The sequence below is a fragment of the Dinoponera quadriceps genome, unplaced genomic scaffold, assembly GCF_001313825.1.
Source record: "Dinoponera quadriceps isolate SergipeBrazil2010 unplaced genomic scaffold, ASM131382v1 scaffold1069, whole genome shotgun sequence".
Lineage (NCBI taxonomy): Eukaryota > Metazoa > Arthropoda > Insecta > Hymenoptera > Formicidae > Dinoponera > Dinoponera quadriceps.
Window position 1 is genome coordinate 1,428,228 of NW_014555200.1, and position 23,777 is coordinate 1,452,004.

The 23,777-nt window shown below is 41.6% G+C and overlaps 3 protein-coding genes and 1 long non-coding RNA gene across 7 annotated transcripts; 1 reads left to right on the top strand and 3 right to left on the bottom strand.

Moving 5' to 3' along the window:
* The first annotated feature begins 38 nt into the window (after positions 1-38).
* Positions 39-10,848, top strand: LOC106743503 (G-protein coupled receptor moody-like). Of its 4 annotated transcripts, none has more exons than XM_014617406.1 (9): positions 39-982; positions 5,502-5,653; positions 5,733-5,873; positions 7,196-7,366; positions 7,531-7,658; positions 7,949-8,102; positions 8,198-8,397; positions 9,164-9,358; positions 10,190-10,281. In XM_014617406.1, the coding sequence occupies exons 2-9, from the start codon at positions 5,526-5,528 to the stop codon at positions 10,279-10,281; spliced, it is 1,209 nt and encodes a 402-aa protein (XP_014472892.1). In that variant the 5' UTR covers positions 39-982; positions 5,502-5,525. The 4 variants fall into 4 exon arrangements, with proteins under 4 accessions (XP_014472892.1, XP_014472893.1, XP_014472891.1 ...); XM_014617407.1 differs by having other exon boundaries at positions 39-355; XM_014617405.1 differs by lacking the exon at positions 39-982 and having other exon boundaries at positions 3,039-5,653; positions 10,190-10,848.
* On the bottom strand, positions 9,418-10,183 carry LOC106743506. The gene is made up of 3 exons (XR_001374375.1): positions 9,916-10,183; positions 9,576-9,776; positions 9,418-9,481 (listed from the first exon to the last, which is right to left on the bottom strand). It is a non-coding gene; the product is annotated as an uncharacterized LOC106743506 (long non-coding RNA).
* On the bottom strand, positions 10,744-13,765 carry LOC106743505 (phosphotriesterase-related protein). Its single transcript, XM_014617409.1, has 8 exons — positions 13,683-13,765; positions 13,472-13,514; positions 13,102-13,261; positions 12,547-12,737; positions 12,142-12,300; positions 11,670-11,834; positions 11,311-11,531; positions 10,744-11,085 (listed from the first exon to the last, which is right to left on the bottom strand). Exons 2-8 carry the CDS (start codon positions 13,497-13,499, stop codon positions 10,951-10,953), a joined length of 1,059 nt encoding a protein of 352 aa, XP_014472895.1. The 5' UTR covers positions 13,500-13,514; positions 13,683-13,765; the 3' UTR covers positions 10,744-10,950.
* A 2,360-nt stretch (positions 13,766-16,125) lies between these two features.
* LOC106743502 (cell division cycle protein 27 homolog) lies at positions 16,126-23,727 on the bottom strand. The gene is made up of 13 exons (XM_014617404.1): positions 23,704-23,727; positions 22,874-22,949; positions 22,647-22,794; positions 22,112-22,495; positions 21,644-21,953; positions 21,292-21,480; positions 20,784-21,027; positions 20,495-20,675; positions 20,081-20,306; positions 19,074-19,201; positions 18,639-18,960; positions 18,402-18,549; positions 16,126-18,119 (listed from the first exon to the last, which is right to left on the bottom strand). Exons 1-13 carry the CDS (start codon positions 23,725-23,727, stop codon positions 17,998-18,000), a joined length of 2,502 nt encoding a protein of 833 aa, XP_014472890.1. The 3' UTR covers positions 16,126-17,997.
* Positions 23,728-23,777: the final 50 nt, after the last annotated feature.

Below are 23,777 nucleotides of genomic sequence, written 5' to 3' on the forward strand. Positions count from 1 at the left end.
GCGGGGCCCGTATCTAGCGAGCGTGCGAGATCTGACGGAGTGTGCCTCGGTTAGCAGTCCATCCACGGTGACGCACGGTGCCGCGACAACCGGCGCGGCAGCGGCCCGACGACGACAACTCGCGCGCCGCTGGTCCCCGCCAAGGATCGAGATTCTCGCGCAGTCGAAATCGCCAGGTGCTCTCGGAGAGACGCGCGAGGATTCACGAGTGAACGCGATATTCGCAGAGACGCCGAGTCGAGAGGACAACGGAGCGGCTCGTTACTGCTCGTCGTTTGCTTTTCTTTCTTCCTTTTTTTTCTTCCTCTTACCTCTTACGCCGAAAAGACTCACGGTACGTCGAGGGAACACAGAGGTGCGTCCTTTCGCGACTGACAGGCGGTAACACATATCGCGGCGATATATCGATCGATCAACGACTTTCGAGATCGAGGGCACCTGCGCGAGCGAGAGTGCAGGCTACCCTTGCGCGAAATTTTGACTTCGCTGATTGGCGTTCGGGATCCTCCTTCTAGAACTTTTGGAAGCATTAGTGCTTCCAAGAGAGGGAGAGGGAGAGAGAGAAAGGGGGAGTCTTGAGCGAAGTTACTCCGATGCGCAGTGGAACTGAAAAAAGAGGAACCTATAGACGAGGGTCGATTAGGAAGCGATTAAAAACACATTGAGTGGACGCCAGTCAGTAGGAAAATATTCCACACTCGTATAGGAGACAGAGGACGAGGACAGTCGGATCCTTCGAGGCTGCAGCGGCAGATCGTGCTCATTTCTGACTTCAGCTGTTCTTCGTAAAGGTATACGCGAGAATACGCCGAAGAAGAAAGGACGTCATCGAATCGCCAGTCTTCTCGTCGTGTTCTTCGGTCGAGCGAAGTTGCCAGCGGTTTTCCTCGTGCCTCTCTGTCTTTCTCTCTCTCTTTTTGCGGTTACCTATTTCGCGAGTCGTTTTGTGGCTGTATTCAAGTGAGCAGATAACACAGAAGTGGTGAGTGACGATCGCTGGATCTTTCAATTATCATCCTCGCCGCCTCAATTATTCTCCCTTCTTCTTCCGGTCCGCCTGTGTTGATTCAACTTCGAAATGTCTCATCGATCTCGACGGAATTCCACGTAAAGTCTTCTTAAATTCTATTCGAATTATTTTAAGTTCTTCTTTCAGAAAAAAAAATATCTCAAAGGAAGGGATGATGAAATGATTACCTGAATATTTGCAGTTGGTTAATTGATTTTCTGCAGAACATTATTTCGTTCAATCGCGATATTTTCACTCGCGGAATTTTCTCGGTGTCGAGGGCGACATTGGGTCTACCATTCTGAGAGACCAATGCCGAGAAGAGGGCAAAAAGCGCAGCGAGTCGTGGGATGGTCGCCCGATGGGCATTTTTAGCTCTCTCTTTCTTTCTCTCTCTCTCTCTGGTTTATAACAAATTAAAATTTTCATCTCACGTAAAAGTACAACACGACACCGCGAAGTTGATTTCGAGCGAGCCGAAGTTGTCGTGATTTTTGCGTTACCCGGACGTGTTAAGCGGCAAATGCGCGCGGAACGAAGAATGACACATGTTTTGTGCCGTACACACAGGCGTTCGACACCACGTGGTGCTCTCGTGGGCGGGATACGAGAGTTGTCGCGATCGACTTTCAACATTCTACGCTCATTCTGCACTCGACTCGCATGCACCGTCTGCTTCGCATGCTTGCGCGAAAAAAACAATACCGTTAGTGCGATTGAATTTTCTCTTGCCCGGGGACCAGACGAAAACCCGGTTGCAGGGACAGAAAGATTCCTGGAGGAATCCCGTGGAAGGTTTCCACTCGGTCAATTGCTCTTAGTTGCCTCGATCAAATTTGAATATGGCCGAACGTTCTCGGTTTCGACAACAAAGATACTAAGATACTAAGAAAGATAGAAACAAAGAATAGAAATTTTAGTTATCTTCGACCTTTGTACTGTATGTACAAAGGTCCATATTGTGAACTCTCTTTTATTGATAAAAGTATCTCTAAAAAATGATTCAGGATAAAAGTATCTCTAAAAAGTGATTTGGGAGCCACTTGATTGGTTGAGAAATCACGTTAAAAAGGCAGTTTTGTCGATAAAAGAGAGTTCAGAATACGAGCCAAAGTAAACTTGACTTGTATATAACAGTTACATTACATTACATTCGTTCATCTACGTTTCGCATATTCGTCACATATTCCGGGAAAAATGTGTAGAAAAAACAAGTCGGATCTTTCGCAAGGACAGTGGTTGCACGTAACGCTTCACGATCAACGGAGCGAGCATTAGACGAGCGAGCATCCTCTCACCAGCGACATTAATACTTCTCGAAGAAAGTAAATCAATGACGATGACGGAGTCGATCCTCGTGCGTGGATTTCCGGAAGCTCCCTGAAATCCCGCTCTCTCGATCCGCAAAAACAAACGCGCGGCATTAGACGCGCTTCTTGAACCGAAGGTGCAACGGGACGCGAATCGGGCTCGCTCTAGGTGTACTTTCACCGTGACTCAACTTGACTCATTCATTGCCGTTGGCCGCGTGATTAACTCGGAAATCATTCAGTGACGTCAGTTTGGCTCGTCGCGACTTCCACGGAATGAAAAATACTGTTTGCGGTCGCGTCGCGTCTGCAGGAGAACAGATTAAGCTCGCTTATCGGTGCGCTAACGGCTAAAAGTGAAACACGAGAGAAATATCTCACCGCGAACGCGTCGACGACCAACATCCTATCTTCGGAGAAAAATAATTTTCTTTTTTATCCATATGAAAATAGTAAAAAAAATAATAAACATGAGAACATGGTAATAAAGAAATAATACTCCTAGACGGGGAACATACTTCCCTAGTAAGCAAGAAATATATCAAACAGATCTTCTGAAACATTGATTTTATGTGAATTTCATACAAATTTTGACATAATAGTTTTAAAACATTTTTAAACTGTTAATCGATGGTATAATATTCCTAAATATTGAAATCATAGTGTATAAATATTATTTTTAATATTTGGATCAATAATATATTGTTAATGGCGTTGCATACAACGTTAAAAACGACATATTTGAAAACGTTACATGTTATAAAGTATCGTTGTAATAACGTTGTGTTAATGATTTCTTACTTACTGAGACTAAAAACGTTTTAGATTCATATCAATAGTTGTTATTCTGTAACTTTTAACGATAGTTTAATTATAGTTACATCGTGATTTGCGCACTTTTCCTGCCATATATTACACCTACACAATGGCAACGCAACAGTAACAACACTCGTCGTTAAAAGTTACAGAACAGACGAAACACGACTGAAAGACGTGTAAAACACGCGCCACCTTTCTCAGACGTCACTTGGACGTCTTCTAGAAATTTCAGCTGACTGGATCTTCTCCCGCGATTTCTTGCGACGCGCTTCCCGACGGAATAAAAATCGTGCGTCGCTCGAAAAACGAAGCGAGGTGGAATGAAAACGGGAGAAACGACGCGGGCGACGACGCGCACTGGCGCACACGTTCCCATGTCTTTCATAGCTTCCATCGCTTTTTTGTCGCGAGGGGACGCCTAGTACCGGGTGTCTGTTAATTTCCCTTAATTAAGCTCAATCGGGGTTAATGCACCGCAGCTTGACCCTAGTTTACCAAATCCAACGCGCACCCTCTGCGCCCATCCGCTCGCGCGGTCGCGATCGTCGGCCGATGAGTGAAAATTCGCGAGATCTTCCGTGTGAAATCGTGAAAACGTTTCTTTCTTTCCAACGTTCCGGAGCGATTCGTGCATCGCGTAACCCGCGAGCAGCCTTCGAGAGAGAGAGAGAGAGAGAGAGGGGAGAGAGAGAGAGAGGAAGGGAGGGAAAAAAAGTGACGTGTGCTATCTTTCTTCTTTTTTCGCCTCCCTCATTACCTTTCATCGGCCTCGAGTGGCCGTCATCAGTAGCCGGGCGCATTGAAAGATGTCGAAATTAACGCGCGGTATCGTTCACCGGGCGTCTCGCATTATTCCCTGTGGATCCTCCAGACGACCCACTTCCGTCGCGCGTGCGACGCCCTTCGTCACCGTTTTTCGAGCCCCACAAATAATAATGGACTTCTCTCTCTCTCTCTCACTCTCCCACTTTCTCTCCCTCTCGCCGTGCGATTAACGCTCATTCTCCGTCGTCGTTGTCTACGTAGAAGCCGGGAATTATTTTAATGCGCCACGCGCTGGAGAAAAATTTGCATATCGTAAATCTCAACGCCCGTCCCACGCGCGTGACAGTCGGACACTCGCTCGTGGATTATTGCTCACTCAAAGTTAACAATTTTAGTGACGTGACATGCGAGATAAATAAACCACGCGCGCGAGAGACAAACGGCAGCATTAAATCACGCTGCCCTGTGATTGTTGTTATTGATAATTTAAAGTAGGACTCGAGTTTCGATCAAAATTCTAAAATAACAGCTCGAAACGACCAGACGTATTTTTCCACAAGCCTGTACAAAATATTTATAATTTTTAATGATCTCAATTTTCCAAAAAGCTCGGGATATTCTATCGGTCATTAATTCGTCGTTAAAATTGAAGGACAGTTTGACGATTAGTCCGCTGCATCGTGTAAGTTAAAACAAATTTCCAATCACGAAAAATCTAAATTAAAGAGTTTTAAATATAGTTTTATAAAAGCTCAGAAAAAGCGCTATTTTTCCCATTTTTCCGCGAATTTTTTTTTTTTGCTTATCTTCTTTACGGGACAAAAATTAATGTGGCAAGTTTGAACCGTGCGCACATGAATTTTCCTAGTCGAATTTTACCATCCTTGGGAGAAAAATCGAAGAAAACCGCGAAAAAAAATGGGAAGACCCGATTTTTTCCCGAGCTTTTAAAACTATAGTCTTCAACAAACGGGCGTATTTCTCTCTTCAAGCCGGCGCAATCCCGCGTAATGTTTGATAATTTCAATTTCTCGGGACAAGTTGCAGAGATTATATCGATCGTCAGTCAGTCCGTCGTTGAAATTGTCGGGCACACTTTGACGGATCAGTCCGTGGCTAGCAATTCAGGAAATGGTTTTGACACAAGCGCGTCGTCGCGCATCCGCTTTGCGTCAGCTCGCTCGAGAGGCGCGTACCGGAATTTTCGATCGTAGTTTCCTCCTCGTGAGAATCCCACGAGAATTCCTCGTGTGCTCGCGATAATGTCCGCGCGACAATGCGTCGCTGGCCTGCCAGTCGTCATCATCGCCGATACGCGAAGTGAGCGACGCGTTTGTTTACGCTCTCGCGTTCGCTCCGGCTAATTTCCAAGGCAAATCACTGGCCGACGGATAACCGACAGATCATCGGGCAAGACATACACAGTCTAAGTAGCGGTCGTTTCGATCGCCGTTATTCTGACCATTTCGTGTGAACGTAATCACCGTGGCGTGCTCCGAATCATGTCCGCGCGATTAGTCAGCCGCTTAAGTCATTCGCTGAAGGAGAACACGGCTCGAATATTTAATTCTTCGCTTCCGCTCGCGTGAATGTCGCAGGCCTTCGAGGTCGGTCGAGGCCGAATGGAATCGTTGGATCGGACTTTCGACACCTTCGGCACGGCGGGAACGATGGACGGCACGGCTACGTGGTTGACGCACCTCGCGGAGAACGCCACCAGCAGCACGCTCGTCGACGAGGAGATGTCAAGGTACGTTGATGCAGCGGCCTGTCCTCGGTGAAATGACGCGAGGAGCCTTCTCTCACCGTCGCTGACCTATCCTCCGCAGATTCCCGAAGCCGCTGAGGACCTTCGCGGCGGTAGTGGCGATCATCATCATGATCATCGGCCTGGCCGGCAACCTGCTGACCATCATCGCTCTCTGCAAGTATCCCAAAGTCCGCAATGTCGCCGCTGCCTTTATCATTAGGTACGATCGTGCATTCGGAAAGAAAAATTAGTCTTAAATCAAGAAAAGATAGTTTCATATGCAGGCGAGAATATTATAATCTTCTTATAGAAGATTATTATTTAATTATTTTAGTCTTGAATCTTGAGTTCAAGTAATGCTTGCATCAGTATAAATTCAATCAAGTCAAGACTAAAAGTCTTCTAAGAAGATCGTAATGTTCTTGTTTACATGGGAGAATATCTATTCTTGATTTAAGACTAATTTTCTTTCCGCGTAATGACGAGTATTTACATACATTTATAACATTCTCTGTGTAGTTCTCATTTAACTCTCGTCGCCCATTTGCTCTAGGATTTTATATAACCCACCTGAGGTCGTTTTGGACTCACCACCTTATAATTACTCATTTTATATTGAAAGAAGGAGTTTCCATATATAAATAAAGGGCTCTTAATGTATAAATATTTTTATTGGGATCAAAAGTGACGAAAAATATAAATATTGGTATGAAAATAACTACTCGGAATCATTATCTTCGGATGTTAAGTTAGAACAGATGAAATAGCAATTACGTGTTTTGGTTTGTACTTTGCGTACAAAATGCAAGTTCTTACATTAAGACATTAAAAATATATCGCATATACTCACTTAGGGTAAAAATTGACTCCAATTTCATATTTTTCGCGATAAAAAAATCTATAACAGTTCAAGAGTAAAAATTCCTGAAAACTAATATTACGTAGGATAAAAAAGCAGGAAATATCGCCGTTTTTAGACGCGTGGAATCAAAAAAGATCCTAGGTGGGTGGCGAGGGTCAAAGGCATATATACCTTCAAATACCTTCAAATGTCACACGAAAATAGAACTCGGTTTCTGCAATTGAATAGAGACGATATGAAAACACGGCGACGATAAATGAAAACTCGATGGACGAGAGCCGATATCTCTCCGTTATCGCGATACCGCGGGAATATACCGTGTGAACTTTCGGCTGTTAAAACTCGGCTGACACAGCTGAGGGCGATCGGCCGAGAGTGAAAACCTCCTGTAAGAATCTTCCTGTTCCCGCAACCGAGTTGTCGTCCGGGCAACGGAAAATTCTATCGCACCGATAGAATTGTTCCTTCCGTGCGGAAAGTGATAGCTCGTTCATTCATAAAGTCGGTCATGAGTCACTGCATTACGCGATCATCTCACGTAAACACGGTGCGTCACGCGAATGCGAACGAATCGACTCCTCAACTTTGACGTTCGTATCGACACACGACCGCTCTCCTCTTACCTCCCCCGATCGCGCGTCACGCTAAATTGAGATTAATTCCGCTCCGTGACGGGACAGCCTGTGCCTCGCGGACTTCGTATTCTGCCTTCTGGTGCTGCCGTTCGACTCCATCAGGTTTATCAACGCCAGCTGGGCGAACGTGGATTTCCTGTGCGTGTTGGTGCCCTTTCTGCGCTACGGAAACGTCGGCGTCAGTCTCCTCTCCGTCGCGGCTATCACTATTAATAGGTTTGTATTTCGTCCTTTTATCGTCCACTTAACTCGCATTAAACGTTACTCAATCCGACTGAAGGATTCCCCTTTGATCGGATCAAGCCCCAGGGTACGCCCTGGAATTAGGTACCTCCGAGTCCAAGTGGGACGACTGATATGAGACGTCCGATTTCGCCTAGGTACATCATGATAGCCCACCATGCGATATATGGCAGAGTCTACAAGAAGTACTGGATCGCTGCGATGATAATCTTCTGCTGGGTGTTCTCTTACGGGATGCAGATACCTACGTTGTTGAAAGTGTGGGGTGAGACGCGCTCTGTTAATAATTCATGATCACGAGGAAAACTTACGTTGTTAGGTGAAAAATTACAACATTGATGTAACATTACCGTGTTATATTTGATGTCCGGGCGATCTCGCTAGACGGAAATTTCTACATATGTTAACGCAAAGTTGGTTTTACCGATATAAATCTTTCATTCATCTAACGTTAACTGCCAGTTGATGTTTACGGGATGACGATTAGCGAGATAAAGTATCGCTTCGTTTGAAAGCGGGAAAAACTCACTTGTTGCTTATCTGCGTCTTTATCAGGTAAATTCGACTACGACCCCAATCTGGAAACCTGTTCTATCGTTAAGGATAGTTACGGCCGCACATCCAAGACGTTCCTCTTCGTCATGGGCTTCCTGATACCTTGCGTGGTGATAGTCGGCTGCTACGCGAAGATATTCTGGGTGGTGCACAAGTAATCCACATTTCAGCCGTCGCGCCTAACTCTTTTTCCGCTCCTCTCAGCCGCTCATTTCACGTCAACTGATCGGAGCTCCGTTAACGTTGCAGATCCGAATCGAGAATGCGAAAGCACGCAGGACCGACGATCAAATCACCCCATACGCCCGGAAGGGACATCAAAGAGATCAAGCAGAAGCGCAGCGAATGGAGGATCACCAAGATGGTGCTGGTGATCTTCCTCAGCTTCCTCGCGTGCTATCTACCAATCACCATCGTCAAGGTGGCCGACCCGGAAGTCAGATATCCCGGTGAGAATACATTATTTATTATGCAAACCAGACACACGTTACTCTTTCACATTCAAAAATATTCTTTTTCCCGAAAACATTACATTGTTGAAAAAATTTAATCAATTAAATATTTAATCTTTTAATGATCTCTTATGGCTCCCGGTTCCTCGCCGCAGTCGTCTTATTTGATGACATAAGAAGCGAGAAAACACATGCTTACATTCTTGCAAAATACGTTGAAATCAAATGATATGTCTATAAAATGATACTTGTCGAAATGTGGTCGATTGCTCTAATAATCAATGAACAATCGTAAAATGAATATAACGTGCAACCTTCCTTTTTAGCCCATCCTTTCTCATGATTTCATCACGTTAATTTTACGATTATTTATTGATCATTGAAATAAAAGCACAATTCTCGGAATATTTTATAAATGTGCTCAATCGATCGCGAATATCATTTTACGAATATCATTCACTTTCTTTCGCTTCAATGTTCAAAATTCTCCAAGAATTTCCGGCATACGTTTTCTCGCTTCTGACGTTATTGATTAAGATAGCTACAGCGAGATACAGAAGCCGTAAAAAATAAATGTCCTATCTATCTTTCAATTCTCTGAATTACTATCGTTAATTTATGATACATTTTTCCCTTCAATGTTCATTTTCATGATGCGCACGACTATCTATTACAATCTAACGTTTCTTTTATTATTACTACTACCATCTATTATTATCTACTATTGTGTATTGCTAAATATCGTGCTGTCGAACTGCCACAGCGTGTCACGTTTTGGGATACCTGCTGTTGTACTTCGCGTCGTGCGTGAATCCGATCATCTACGTGATCATGAACAAGCAGTACCGGCAGGCGTACGCCGGCGCGATCGGTTGCTCCTGGGTAAGGGTGAGCCTGACGCCGTACGGCAGCAGCGCGCCGGGTGGCGGTCTTCAGGTTCAGCAGGACTTCGCCCAAGGTAACTTCGAGCACCGTCACGTGGTAACTCTCACCAAGCTCTGACCGAACGCGAGCTAAGCGACCACTCGCTCACTTTGTAAGTTAAGGGCACCACAGTTCGCTGCTTTCTACGATTGCTGGCCTACAATTGCGTGTACGTTAACAACGCGATTAATCGCATATTCCTCGATCATTAATCGTTTAATTGCAGCACTGACGGTCGGTGTAACACGTACATAACTCCAATTGGTGTAGATGCGAGCGACGTCGAGCGCCCCGTGTCTTCCAATCGTGAATTAATACATTAACAAGCTTCTCACACATCTCTCTCGCCGAACTTATTGACTCAACACGGCCTGAGTGTAGTTCTTGTGTCTTGTCGCTTGCTTCCAACTGTCGATTCGAGCACAGTGACAGATTTGTATGTTGGTAATGATCTGCAGTAGAAAATCCGACTTCAAATTCAGAAGAATTTCGAATTTAAGAGCTTCGAAATTGAGAGACAAATGTTTGGAACATATATATCAACGAATGTTGATCTCAACGAGTTACAAATATCACATATTATGATATTACCTGCGATAGTTTCTCTTTTCCGGATTATTTCGTCATCATCTTTCCTCGATTCTTAATACATATTCTTGTTCCACGCACATACCGTTAACAATAACGTTACAACTTTGCATCTCACGAGACGTAAATCTGCCACTGCTCACAAATACAGCTTGCTTTGTTGTTTTTCTCTCGTAACTGTATCGCTTCTATCTTTATGCACTCGATATGCACGAGAAACTGCGAACGCAGGGGTCGCCTTTAACAATCGCAATCGTATTATATTCTTTGGCCGCAGACTATTCGAAGGACTTCAGCAAAACGATGGTGTCGACGGTCTCTATCGCCATGAATCCCGTGAGGAATTCGCAGTTCCAGGAGGAACCGTGAACGAGCGCGAGCAGCTGATATCGGCGACCTGAAGAGAACGGATGTGTCGTCTCTTGACGCAGGAAAACGAAACAAGAAGGGACGGGAGGAGGGAGCCGAGGCGTTCGTAACATAGCAAGACTGCGTGTTACCGAGCCCATTTTTCGCATAATCTTCGCACCTAGAAAGAGCCTTTCGTTTATTACTACGGAACAGCACATGTAAATCACTCGCTCGCCGAAGAGCGACAATCTGCGAAGATAAGATTATTGCACGCGTATTTAACTTTCCGTGACGTTCGCCGGATCATTGTCCGACGAGCGCCGACTTTCTACCAAAGGTTGTCATACGATTGCAATGACGCATTGTAAATAAAGAGCGCGATCAACTTTGATATATTTAAGATGCGAACGGTAAAATTAAAGCGACGACTACAATAGACTGCAGTAGTTATTTTGTTATGTATTTTATTTACGCAACGTGTAAGTTCATTGGCGCGTAAGTTTATTATAATGAACAGTAAAGATTAATAATATAAAACAATGTTGTGTGTATGATGTTGTAATATATGAACTTTTCAACGAGATATTTAAGTAAACTTGTTTTACTGTGTGTTTTACCCGCGTCTTTCTTCTTTCTTAGTCTCATTCGTCGTCACCGATATGTTCCGTTTCGGTGTTTGACACTCGTTCACAAATGCTGGCTAAGCCACGTTCTGGGATTCCCTACTATTAGCAACTCGATCTCTTCCGTCGTGAGGTGCTTCTTCAAGACGGGCACAATGTTACTCATGATGTGAGAATATCCGTGCCCGCCGAATGATGTCTTAAACATCGATAAAACAATTTCAGGCGATCTAATCGTTAGGATTTAATCATTCATCGTTGATTTCACCAGCTAAAGATAGCATTAACGGTTACCTCTGATCGCAATTTAAATTGACCAGTTACTTGATTATACGAGTTAATACATTAGAATGACAATAAACGAACATCGGTGAGAAAAAGCAATTACGCGTTGAAGCAAACGATGTGGTAAAAATGTACGTACCAGTCTATGCTTGGTGTGGATATCGTGACTCAAGAGCACTCGATGCAACTGCTTTTCCTCCTGGAGGCGCGTGATATATTTCACACGCTGCGCATCTGATGGCATATCGATCATCGGGTTAAGCTGATAGAAAGAACATTCCACGCCAAAGAGGTCAAATTGGCAATAACACTGGACCGCCTCGGCAAATTCTACTACCTCCTCCACGTCGGGTAATGTACCTACAAAAAGCATACCTGATTAGTTCTTTTTTTGTCTTTTCTGAAAACATGCACAACAGTACATAATTTTATTCGTAGCTTTGTCCAACAAATACGGCAAACCAACTTAACAGAGAGAAAGAAATTCGCAAGTCTTACGTTCGACGTGGGACATGATAGCTCTGCGAGCATCTCCTCCAGCCTCTTGGTAAAGTCGCATTATCTCAGAGGGTGCTGCCTTGTCTCTCCCAGGATGAAAGCTCACCGAGCAATGCAGCTGCTCCTGAACCTCGGCAGTCGCGCGAATAGCACGTTTCTCGAAATCTGTGTTAGAAATGTGATGTAAGTATTTGCAAACATAACAGTGACGATGTTAAAAAATTCGAAGAAACATTACTCATTTTATAGTAACAGTAACGATGTTAAGAAATTCGAAGTAACATACTCAATTTATAACTATATTATTAAATTTTCAAATACGACCGAATATACTTCACATCTTATAGTAGGGGAACTGTTTTAGAGATCTCTAAGGAAATTCTCCTACAAAATATCAGATGCATTCCTAAAGTCACTTATACTAACCGTACAAATATTTAACAGTTTGGCAAAATGATATGTAGCTATTTACCTGCGATCGGCCAGCTACTGCCAACTTCTCCGATGAATCCCGCCTTTATTTTAGGATAATCGATGCAACCTTCTTGCAATTCAGTACGCATCATATTGTACATCTCTTCTTCCGTCATTTTGAGAGTTGACACATCTTGCACATTGGCAACATAATACCCTGCCAAATTGCATATAATGTAATAAAACAATATAGTAATAATAATAATAATAACAGTACTAACAATAATAATAAATTAATTTTAACGTATTTTTAATCTTATTTGTTTGAAAAATGAACTTCAAAAGAGATACAAAAATAATTGGATCTAAAATAATTGGAAATATATAACTTAAGACATCCTATATATTGTCCAAAGTAATATAAAAAATAATTTACTAAAACAATACGATAACATAACCATACCAGTTCCAGCAAGAATGTTAACTCCGGTCTGTTCACTAATGTTTATCATAAGAAGGATATTGCGGTTTAAGCCATGGCTGCTGTTCTCCACGATAGTTCCACCCCCGAATGTGCGAAATAATTTTACATCTTCAATGACAGCTTGTGCTGAATCAGTGTCGTTAAATGTCAAGTTATACTTGTTGCTGTATCTGATTAATAAAAATATTCAGTTTTAGTAGCAACATAAAGTGTGTAAACAGTAGAAATAATATATAAATAACTTTAGGTGAATATTTATTCAATGACATATTTTCTCATTACAGATTAAAAAATTTTTTCCGTAGAATAAATAAGAAACGAATTATACGAGCATTAGATACAGTTACACATTTGTTAAGTTACTTTATTATTATTAAAGAAAATTATTTGCTAATATTAGTAGTATTTTTTTGTTACTAGAAATGTTTTGGAATCCTTTTATTTAAAATTTCATGCATATTCCAATCTTGAAGTTTGATATATATAAGTTTTACAAGAAGTTTTAGGGATAAGAAACATTCTGATCGGACTTACGGATACTGTTTAATAAATCCAACATTTTTTAGATTGATTTTGTCATCCAGGAAACTCTGCAAATTTGTTGGCGGAGGAACGTAGAACTCGTTAAAATTAAGATGTACGTGCTCGTGCGTCAATGTAATACCGATCTTAGACAGCGGTTTAGATCCTAGCACTGTGAAAAAAGAAAATAGGTTAGAACAGACATATAGAGAATAATCTTAAGGTTGCAATATATATCAATATCATATAAAAATTTGCAATAAATGGAATAACATGAAATAATGTAACCATTTAATAAGTGTGAGATAACGCTGCCTTTATAACAAAATACATAAATAAATACAGAAACTAGATATATTTCTTAACTTTTCTCTATATTTACCAGTTTCAACAGTTTCGCAGATAGACATTTTCCCACTCTGTCTCTGTTAGAAACAAAAGACTCAAAACTCTGATCTGTATCTCATGCTTTACACTAATCTATTATATGGAAAACTAAACACCATGAAAACATACACCATAAAAACATATAAAATTAATATCAATAGTATTCCAAGTTTTACTGAGATTTAACAGTATCCAGTAAAACTTACAAATTACAACTTGCAACTGTTGTGGCAGCAACTTGTTTCTCCACTCAACCTGAATACTTGTACATCACGTGCTTTACCAGCAGCATAAGATAGTGACACTGATAATAGATGTACATACCTATATCCTATTTTGATGTCAGTGATCACAAATCATCTAACTATAAACATCCATTAAAGTATCAGACATCAGGCTTGAATGGATCCTCCTTGATCTGTTAATTACCAGTTTTCTGAAAAACATTGTTAATTATAGTAACATTATTAACTCTGCAAAATATGTACAAAATCATAAGCACTAAAGATTAAGATATTCTTGTTATCTAAGATTATATACATGATAGATTATAAGCTTTTGCATGTATATAAAGTATGATCTCTCCCATAACAATCTATAAATAAGTAGGAGAACGAAAAATGTATCTCTTTGATCTTTCTTTATATTTACCAGTTTTGAAGATTTCGTAAACAAACATCTTCCGTTGTATCTCTAGAAACGATGTCGGGGATTTGATATATATATCACAGGCCGTGATAATTTATAACATTTAGCTGAGTCTTAGGGTACGCTCTGAAACTGTGTAAACTTAATATTGTCAATAAAATTATAAATGGTCCAAAAATGTGAGTTACATCGGACATTTACAAGCTGCAATTCGCAATCATTATATAACCCGCCGCATTGTCCATGACTATTTCGGTACTCATTGTGTTTATCGGACGTTTTTGAAGACGTATTGTCGACCGGCATCGTCACGGAAAATTTGTTATGCCTCTGAATTGTTTGAGGGGAAATTTGCAATTTGCCGAACACGAAATCATTTCAAATCGACGCAAAATGGAAGGTGTGTGAGTTGAAACGTTGAATAAAAGTGCGTGGCGCGTTTTTCCGAACTCTGGTGACTCGAAAGTCCCTAGTTAGTTACCCCCCACGTTTTGGCGGTAATTTTCAAACCGAAGTACTGGTGCATCACGATAGTCGACTAAAGAGTTTAAAATTACTTTGTTTTTTTATTCAATTTGATGTTATATGATCTATTACTCATAATTTAACTCTTTGCTTGATTAATCTTTCGCGCACTTTCAAACACTCTGCTCCATTATTTTAAATATATTTACACGAAAAGCGATATATTTTCTTGACAAGCTAGCACGGATTTTCCGGACCAAAGAATACGCATTGACGTTTGATTTTAACGTTACAAAAATTGCAAATTCAACTGCGTATAGTCGGCAAAGTCTCGAAAGGAGATTTGAAACTTCGTCAGGCTTGAACAAATTCTTTAGTTTGTTAATTGACGCACAATTCCTCGATAGCTTAGACATCACAATTTAACAATTGTCTTGAGCTATTTCTTCTCGGCGGTAAAAATAATACGAAACATATAAACGCCGTAGAAGGCTAATCTATGCACTGAAACGTGTTTATAACATATCCTCAAAGAGCGATTCGACAAAGTTCGCATCGAAAATTATTCAATAATAAATACATATACAATGTGGGCCATTTTAGTCATCTGAATATCTTTTTTCTGTACCTTGTACAAAAAATGTTTCAAATAAAAGTTGTAGGATTTCGAGGAGAACTTAAGTTGTTGGCATTAACTTCATTGTAAAGTCAATAATTCAAGGTCACTTCAAGGTAAATTACTTTTTTTTTTAAATAATAAATACAGGAATCGATTTGTTAAAAAAAAAACAAAAACTGATTCCATGAACGGAATAAAATTGACTTTGAAATGACACCTTATTGACGAATTATTGACTATAGAATGAAGTTAAATTGTCACCAACTTATGTTTTCCTCCAAACCCTACAACTTTTACCTGGAATATTTTTTGCACAAAGCATGGGAAGAAATATATATAAGTGGGGATACTAAAATAGCCCACCCTGTATATCTCAGTGCAGACCAGGACAGGTGTAGAGTCGCTGAAAACCGTGCGTTCCGTAAAAAGTGCAGGCCTTTATTTTTGCGCATACACCTCTTTGTAACGAGTAACACGGCAGCGATCGTTGATGTTCCAATTGAATTCTCTCGGTTCCTATAATCGCGGAGGCTGGGTAAGAGACTAGCGAATATCATATACACATAATTGTTTTCCTACAAATCTTCGGAAGATACATGCGACTCCGTCTCCGTCTCTCGACAGTCAAGTATATATATATATATACGTATGAATGTATGTAAGTGTGCATGCCCGACGTGTAGTACAATTTCGGAAAAGCTTTTTTTCTCTCCCTTGCATCAGAGACTCGTGGGATCGAATGACAGAAAGCGATCAGTCGCGGCCTTGTTAAACACCAGAAACGCGAGAACCCCGGCGAGGGACGCGGATGAATCCGGGACGAAGAGAGGCAAGCGCGCAAAGAGATAAATAAATAACTTACTTAATTAAATAAAAGAAAGAGAAAAAAGAAAGAGAGAGAGAGAGAGAGAGATAGAGATATACATATACAGGAAGAGGTATACGAGCGAGAAGAGAGAGAGAGAGAGAGAGAGAGATATGAGAGAGATTCGCGCGTGTTTGACACGTATGTAACACCACATATAGAGGTTTTCATTTTCTCAGTCGACAATTCCTTCTCTATTTCCTTTCCGTTTGACCGTGTCCTTCCGTTTAATTGCGTGTACAATATAAAACGTTACAAGTCATTTCTTGCGTGTGCGTCTCTGCCGTGGCGATACACGCGCCGATGCCGGGGGCCGAAACGACGTATACGCCGCACCGGAGTGAAACGCAATTAACGTGCACCGGTGAACGGGGCTCGAGACTGGGCGGCGAGATGCGATTTACGTTGTACACTTAATATCAATTCACACAAAGACAGACAAACGTCGCGCGAACGCGAAACTCTTCCCCGCGCAATCGAGAATATCGCGATCTGTGAAGCGCGAGCGTAAGCGCGTTGCGTGTTTATATGTAGACACTTGCCAGGTTGGGGGAGGGTAGGATCACGATGATTTCCGGATACCGGAGGTCAAGAGAGACACCGAAGTCTCGAGTGTGAGAACGCGATTGAACGCGAGTGAATCGCCGTAATCATCACCGCCACCATCACCACTTCGGTTTCGGACTCGCATGTTTCGATCGACTCAAGATTTTAACTTCACGACGAGAATTGCACGATCGTCCAACGACGGCCACCGGCAGCACGACGCGGCAGCGGTGGCCAACGGCACCTCCACAATCACTAAATCAACAATGATAATCGTACGGATGATAATAATAGCGATGGTAGCATGAATGATGATGATAATAATGATGATGATGATGATAATAATAATAATAATAATAATAATAATAATAGATTACGGTAAATACACAGTAATGTTCAGGGCTCGGAGAAGCAAACGTCGTTCATGGCCGGCTCGCCTCTACTGTTTCCGAAGTGAAATAGTTTGAGATAACACAGTTAACTCACGACTTTCGAGTGCTCGTCAACCAGCGAACGATCGAGGAAAGCCGGCCACAATGGACGGTGACTTTCGCGTGCGATAGCCCTATTATAATAATAATTTACATTTACACAAGACTTCATTCTTTTCCTTAAGTGATGAATTAATTACACTACCTAGCTACGTACGACATGCTTACGGTTACGTTCGCTCATCTTCTCGCGGTACAGTCTCTACTCATCAACCGTAAATCTCTAATACCTTGTCTGAGTGAGGACTAGACCCCTAGGATTATTCTAGGTCCGAGCTATGCTCAAAAGTCGGACTTTGACGTCGACGACTTTGCAGGGACGCGAGATCGCGCTCGACTCGGAGGGACTTAGCCCGCAACGGAACGAGGCACGAGAGACGCGGTGTGATCGAAAGAACGAAGAAATACAAAGGGTGACTGAGTAAAGACGCAGAAAGAAAAAAAGAAAAAATGTACAGAAACAAACGCGTACTAATGTACAAGTCGACGGGGGAGGAGGGGGGAGATACGACATGACGGGTCGTCGTCTTCCTCCGCCTCCTCCTCCTTTCTTTCGCGAAGGCGAGGACACCGCATTTGCGTGCGATTCAGGATGTCCGATTTTGGTGCGAAGGAAACAAAACCGCGGAGAGACGGTGTACAAATGGGCTCTCTCTCTCTATACGATCGAATCCTTGACGAACTGGTTCTCTCGCAAGGACACAATTGGGCGAATGCGCTGAACTTAAACCTTCGACGAACGTCAAAAGCAACTTCTTCTTCCGTGAAAGCGCCAGATCGGTTAGAGAATTCGCGACTCGAGTGACCAGATACGAGGGATAAACGATGCGCTACAAATTGTCGCTTTATTTCACGGCAGCCTTCTTCCTGTGCGCGCCGCGACGTTTTCATAAACTGTCGTCGCTGTCGTCGGCGGGAGGCTCGACGTTCCCTGCGAGAGGCGCGGAGCTCCCTTCCCTGCTCGTCTCGACTTCCTGCTCCATCGAACTATTTTGTGCTTGTTGTTCATCTACAAAAATACGATCGGTACACGACACGTTAAGTGATGCGCGACGTCTCGTATGAATATTCTCCATGTGAATGATTACACTGAGGCTTGAGGAAGATTGAGACCGCCACGATTATCACGATTACCTCATTTATTCAGGAAACAGAGAAACGCGACATTTAACACAAGATCTTTCCCTCGATGTCGTCGGAAATAAGAACTCATAGAAATTATATGGGCTTGAATTTTGTTGAATTCGGGAAGATGGGGATTTTGACAATCTGTCGCTGTATTCAACAGTACCTGATTGCGTCACCGGAGAATCATCATCCGTTTGTCCTGGACTCAATATAGCCTCCTTGATTTGACTATTAACACCTTTCGGATCTAGATCCGTTGCCCAACTAAAGTACATTAATGCGAGATGCGTATTGCCTAATTTTTTATGCACCTGCATCAAAGGGAAATTTATCAAAGATAAAATTACGTTCGAGAATTGCTCGGATTTAAAAACTCGCAATAAATCGATCGGGTATTCACCTTTCCTATCGAATAATAGACTAGAGACTCTTTGGGTACAATATTCTTCAGCTCCTCGAACTCTCGGAGAGCTTCCGCGTGTCGACCAATTGAGAAGTTGATGCTCGCACGATGGAACTTGCACAAGGTGTTGTCGGGATCGTTAGCTATCGCCGTGTTCAGTGTCTTCAACGCCTGGTCGGTTTTCTTCAGGGCGTGTTGCACGACACCTATGTGGCACATTATCGCAGAATTTTGCGGGTTAATCTGGTAAGCCCGTTTAAAGTGTAACTCCGCTAAACTGTACTGTTCCTGTTTCGAAAATATCGTTCCCAGCCCAAACCTGCAACATGCAATCACATATTTCCAATGTGCACACAAGTTCAGTGGGTGTACATAAATTCAGGAGATGTAACGACATTGTAACATGACGTTACGTCTTTCTTCAACATTTACCATGCGTTATAATGCCTGGGATCGAGCCTGATGGCGTTGCGGAATGCGATGATTGCCTTATCCAGTTCCTCGGTCAAAACGTATTCGTGTCCTAGTAATGTGTAGGCGTACGGAAAATTTGGATCCACCTACATAACGTCAGAGTGTCGCTTTTAATCGAGATTCAAGATAATAATCATATCCACTTGCGTATATATTTCACCATATCATAAATGAGTTTATTCGAATAAATAGTTTGTGCAGATTGAAGGTTGCAACATTATTTTTTCAATAAGTTTCGCAATTCCATATTTGATAGGAGAATTCGTCTTTAAATAATTCTCAGGAGATATATTTTCCTATTGGATAAGAGATACGTTGCGTAAAATTCATTGAAAATGTTGCAACCTTTAAAATAAATATCTTTAGTTTCTTATAAACTATATTTAGAATTTTAATGAAAAACTACTGTGAAATTAAAAACGAATTATAGAGATATTTGTATACAAATCTTAGAATTCTTGACCACTTTGTTTTGAAAATATAGTCATATATATGTACACGTATACATATTTAAATATTTATATACCATTTCCTGTTATGTGTGCACTTCTATTAACTCGGTTAACGTAAAACATTAGTAAGAAAAAAATGTTTTCATATTCATAATATTGTATTACATAATATTGTGTTAATTTGTAATATTGTATATGTATGTCTTAATTCCGCTCAAAATTAACATTTATCACTTAGATAATTAAGTAAAATTATAAGAACGTTTTTTTTTTCAATAAATAAAAACTTACACATGGATTCTTTAATATCGTCATTGAAAATTCGATAAAACTACTTTAACATGCTGACTGTACGCGAATAAATAAATTACTCGTTATTCGCTCGGGTAACGTTGGTTTCATTCATGTGAAGTTGAAAGGAAAATTTATTTCAGCAAAATTATCCGAAATTATCTTCACTTTAATCATCGACGATTTTCAACGAGCTCCGATTGCAATGAAATGAAAACATACCTGGATAGCTCTTTGGAAGAATTTGATCGCAGTTTCGTGCTCCGTTTGCGCCGAGAACAGATTACCCGTGGCACACCATGCCGCCGCCGAATTGCGATCTTGGATAACTAGGTCTTGAGCAAGCGTAGACAACTGCACTTCCGCGTGTAAATGCCATAGAACAGTGCTGTAGATCTCCATCAGTTCCATCCTTTGTGGCTCTAACTGTTGTACTTCGGCGAAGTAACTATGCATAAAAAAGTGAAAGATGTTCATAAATATCACCGAGGAAAAATAATTGAGAATAAAAATGCAATTAATGCACATTTCACCTTAAACGAAAAAAAGTAAAAAAAAAAAAATTGCGGTTAAAACGAACAGATTTGATATTTTCATTGTATATATCACTTGAAAAATGAGTTATATAATCATTACTTAGCAGCCTTCTTATAGTCCATCATCTCGAAGTGTGCACGGGCCAGCATAGAGAGTACCCAACCTGTGTTGTAATGCTGCGTCGGTAATATACTCAATACTTCAATAGCCTGCGTGCATTTGAACTGGCTCAAGTGCTGATACGCTATACCTAACTCTCGCAGCAAAGACATCAGACCCTCTGAAAAGTCAGATAAAATTATTTTCAATTATTTCGACGACAGGATACGCTTAAATATCGTATAAGATAAAATATAAAAATAGAGGAATATATAAACGAGTAGCGTACCTGCACACTGCTTTTGCAACGTTACTGCGCAATGAATGTTGTTGCTTTGTGTATTCAGCGCGTTCGTATTAGCGATAGCCTTCTCCGACGTGATTGTCTCGCTCTTCTCCTTCTCGTTCCTGTTTCTCTCGTTTAATTCAAAGTTGGTCTTGTTCAAATTTGTCTTGGCGAGTCTCGCTTTCGTCTTGCGGGAGGGAGACTTCGGAGTGGCGAATTTATTCCTGTTAGGTGATTTATTATTTTCCTGGAAAAAAAGAGAAAGAATATACGTGTGTGTGTGCGCTCGTCATGCACAAGGAACGAGCGTTAATACGTGAGCAGAACTATGGCCACATTTCGAAACGTTTTTTTTCCGAGGAAAATTTTCCTTGATGGCCGAAACTTGACAAGTGTTCCCGATTAGTCCCTCTCGGGACGTTCGTCAAGTTATGGAACAGAGTAAAATTTCCCTCGAAAGAGACATTTTGGAAAATAATCTGGAAGAAAGTCAATAAATGTTAAATAATACCTTCACTGAATAATGGTGGTGGCTGAAGAGCCGTGACGAGCGTCTAACGTTGGTGCCCTGTAGCGTTGGTGATGGAGGCGTCGGAGTAGCGGTCACTGTCACAATATTGGCAGTATTGCTCGCATTACCCGACTGAGAAAAAACCGGTTTACCTTGTTGCAACGGCGTCTCCTTCTTCGATATTAATTGCTGAAAATAAATGAGACGTATGATTAGTTTAAATTTCATTGAGCAATAAATTAAACGGGCACAGAGACGCATTTGTATCACACAAAGAAGGGAGGATGTAGAGACAAGGCGTGGAAAAGGGGACAGTAAAGTACACAGACAACGACATCGTTGTTGCGCTCACCCCAACGTGAGCCCTGACGCGTTTCGCCAAACTCTTCTGGTCGTTCGCTTCCGTAAGAGTTGTGTGCGTGGGTGGTACAGCCGGTTCGGGTGTATTGCTTTCCAACGGCAAGATGCCAAAGCTGGGTGTGAGTGGACTCATAGGGTTACTGAACATGTTGCGATAACGCGACAGTTTAGCCCTCGGCGATATCGAGGAGCAGTTGCTCCAGTGAACGGGCACATTTTGCGGGCTCTCCTCCATCGAGGAACATAATCGCCCCTGCGACATCTGGCTGCCGTTTATCAGCGTCGTCATCTGCACGGGTGTACTGCGACGAGAGAAACGAAAAGGTACGATTATAGAAAATATTGAACCATATCGAATTGCACTTATATATATATATAAGATATCGACGATAAAACAGAGATGTCAACATCACAATGTATGTGTGTATGTATATATATATATATAATATATAGTACACACATGTTAGTGCTATTCGACATAGGTGTGCTGTTGGCATTATTTCCAGGTACAATGAGATCTGGCTCAGCAACGTAGTCCCACGTAGAAGCTGTACCATGGCACATGATGAAGGAATCCAGTTTGTCTAGCTGAAAGATCTTAGCGGGATCCACCTTCTCGCCGACGTTACAGAGTTCCTCGAAAGAGTGCCAGAGAAACGGGTTCAGTTTTAACGCCAGTTTATGCGCCTCGTTGCCCTTCGCGGTGCGCATCATTTTGTAGTGAATTTTCGCTATTATCTGGAGAGAAAAGCATGCCTGCTCCCCTAACTGCGGTACTATTTCTTCTAAATTCTTCAATTGTTTGTAATACCCGCCGATTACCGTGGCTTCTGCTTCTGCATACCTGAATTTTTAAACAAAATATCGATATCTAATATTTATTACTATTTGTTAAAAATTAATATTTGTTAACATTGAATTGTTAGTGTTAATAATTTAATATCTCCCTCAGAGATATCCATATCTACAAGGAAACAAGACTCAACGATACTTACTGTTCCATATCGTAACAACATTTTGCTAATAAAAATCTACACTGTGCCGAACTACGTGCCTTCTGGGATAATAAGGCATGGGCTTGTTTGACTCGGCCAGAACGATAATAACATGTCGCCAAGAGGAACAATGTTTCCTCTGTGTCCACTGTAATAGCGTATCGATATAGACATATAATAATTACAAAGTACTAATACTCAAAAGAAATAGAATTACAGGATTTTACCTTCTGCACATAATCTTTCTGCCAAGAATATCGCATCTGGATAAGCATAATGATTCAAACAATGCCATATGGCCGCCTGAAAACAGAATGTTTATGTATAATGTACAGATATTAACTACATGTTCTGAAACACAATTTGAAAGTATCCTATATATTTTAAAGTACTGCGTATAGTGATACTAATACCGCAAATTTTATCTATATAAACACCACGTGCTTTTTCAAAATATGAGGGAATACAATATAATTAACACGTACTTTCGATGGACAATTAATTATAAATAATAACGCCTTGTTACTCGTGCATGCTACTCAAATCTACTAACATGATTTGCATACAAAGAACAGGGAGTTGATTCTTGGCGATCTATCAGACGACAATAAATACAAATTAAGCACGAAAACGACAATTCCCGGAGGTTAAAGCATCTTAATCGGTCGTAAAACCAGTACGCCGTTCGTTATCAAATAGAAGTCTATCAAAATCCGTAAATACGGTGAAGTTTCGTACTTATTTATAGCCAGGACCCTCCCCCCCGCCGCGTTGCCGTTTTCTTGCAGAAAAGCAAACAACATCCCGCAATTCAGACGCGCATTCAGAGGGCAAGCACAGACGGGGAAAAATCCGCAACGAGGATCGTTTCGGCGGGACGACCTCGCGGGGAAACGATCATCGATACGGCCCCGTCTGGCAAAATTAAAAGCGGCCACGAGATAGCGAATGGTTTCCGCGATTAGCAAGACGTCAATAGTGAATGTCGATGCGCCCCGACACATAAATCCGCACGTCACACAGCAACGACGGGCTACAAAGGGCCGACACTCGTTACCTGCACTGGCTCTTGCACGATCATCGTTTACGACACGAGCTTGGTCATAAAAGAACGGTCCGTCTGGCTTCAGC

Excerpts from the sequence above, each read along its gene's own strand:
- LOC106743503 (XM_014617405.1), top strand. The coding sequence starts at position 5,493 with ATGTCGCAGGCCTTCGAGGTCGGTCGAGGCCGAATGGAATCGTTGGAT. Across the intron at positions 8,103-8,197 it reads ATATTCTGGGTGGTGCACAA|ATCCGAATCGAGAATGCGAA; the intron begins GTAATCCACATT and ends TTAACGTTGCAG. Across the intron at positions 9,359-10,189 it reads TCAGCAGGACTTCGCCCAAG|ACTATTCGAAGGACTTCAGC; the intron begins GTAACTTCGAGC and ends CTTTGGCCGCAG.
- LOC106743505 (XM_014617409.1), bottom strand. The coding sequence starts at position 13,499 with ATGTCTATCTGCGAAACTGTTGAAACTG. Across the intron at positions 13,262-13,471 it reads CTGCGAAACTGTTGAAACTG|TGCTAGGATCTAAACCGCTG; the intron begins GTAAATATAGAG and ends CTTTTTTCACAG. Across the intron at positions 12,301-12,546 it reads TAACATTCTTGCTGGAACTG|GGTATTATGTTGCCAATGTG; the intron begins GTATGGTTATGT and ends GCAATTTGGCAG.
- LOC106743502 (XM_014617404.1), bottom strand. The coding sequence starts at position 23,727 with ATGATCGTGCAAGAGCCAGTGCAG. Across the intron at positions 19,202-20,080 it reads TCTTCCAAAGAGCTATCCAG|GTGGATCCAAATTTTCCGTA; the intron begins GTATGTTTTCAT and ends GACGTTATGTAG. Across the intron at positions 18,961-19,073 it reads CCCAGGCATTATAACGCATG|GTTTGGGCTGGGAACGATAT; the intron begins GTAAATGTTGAA and ends TGCATGTTGCAG.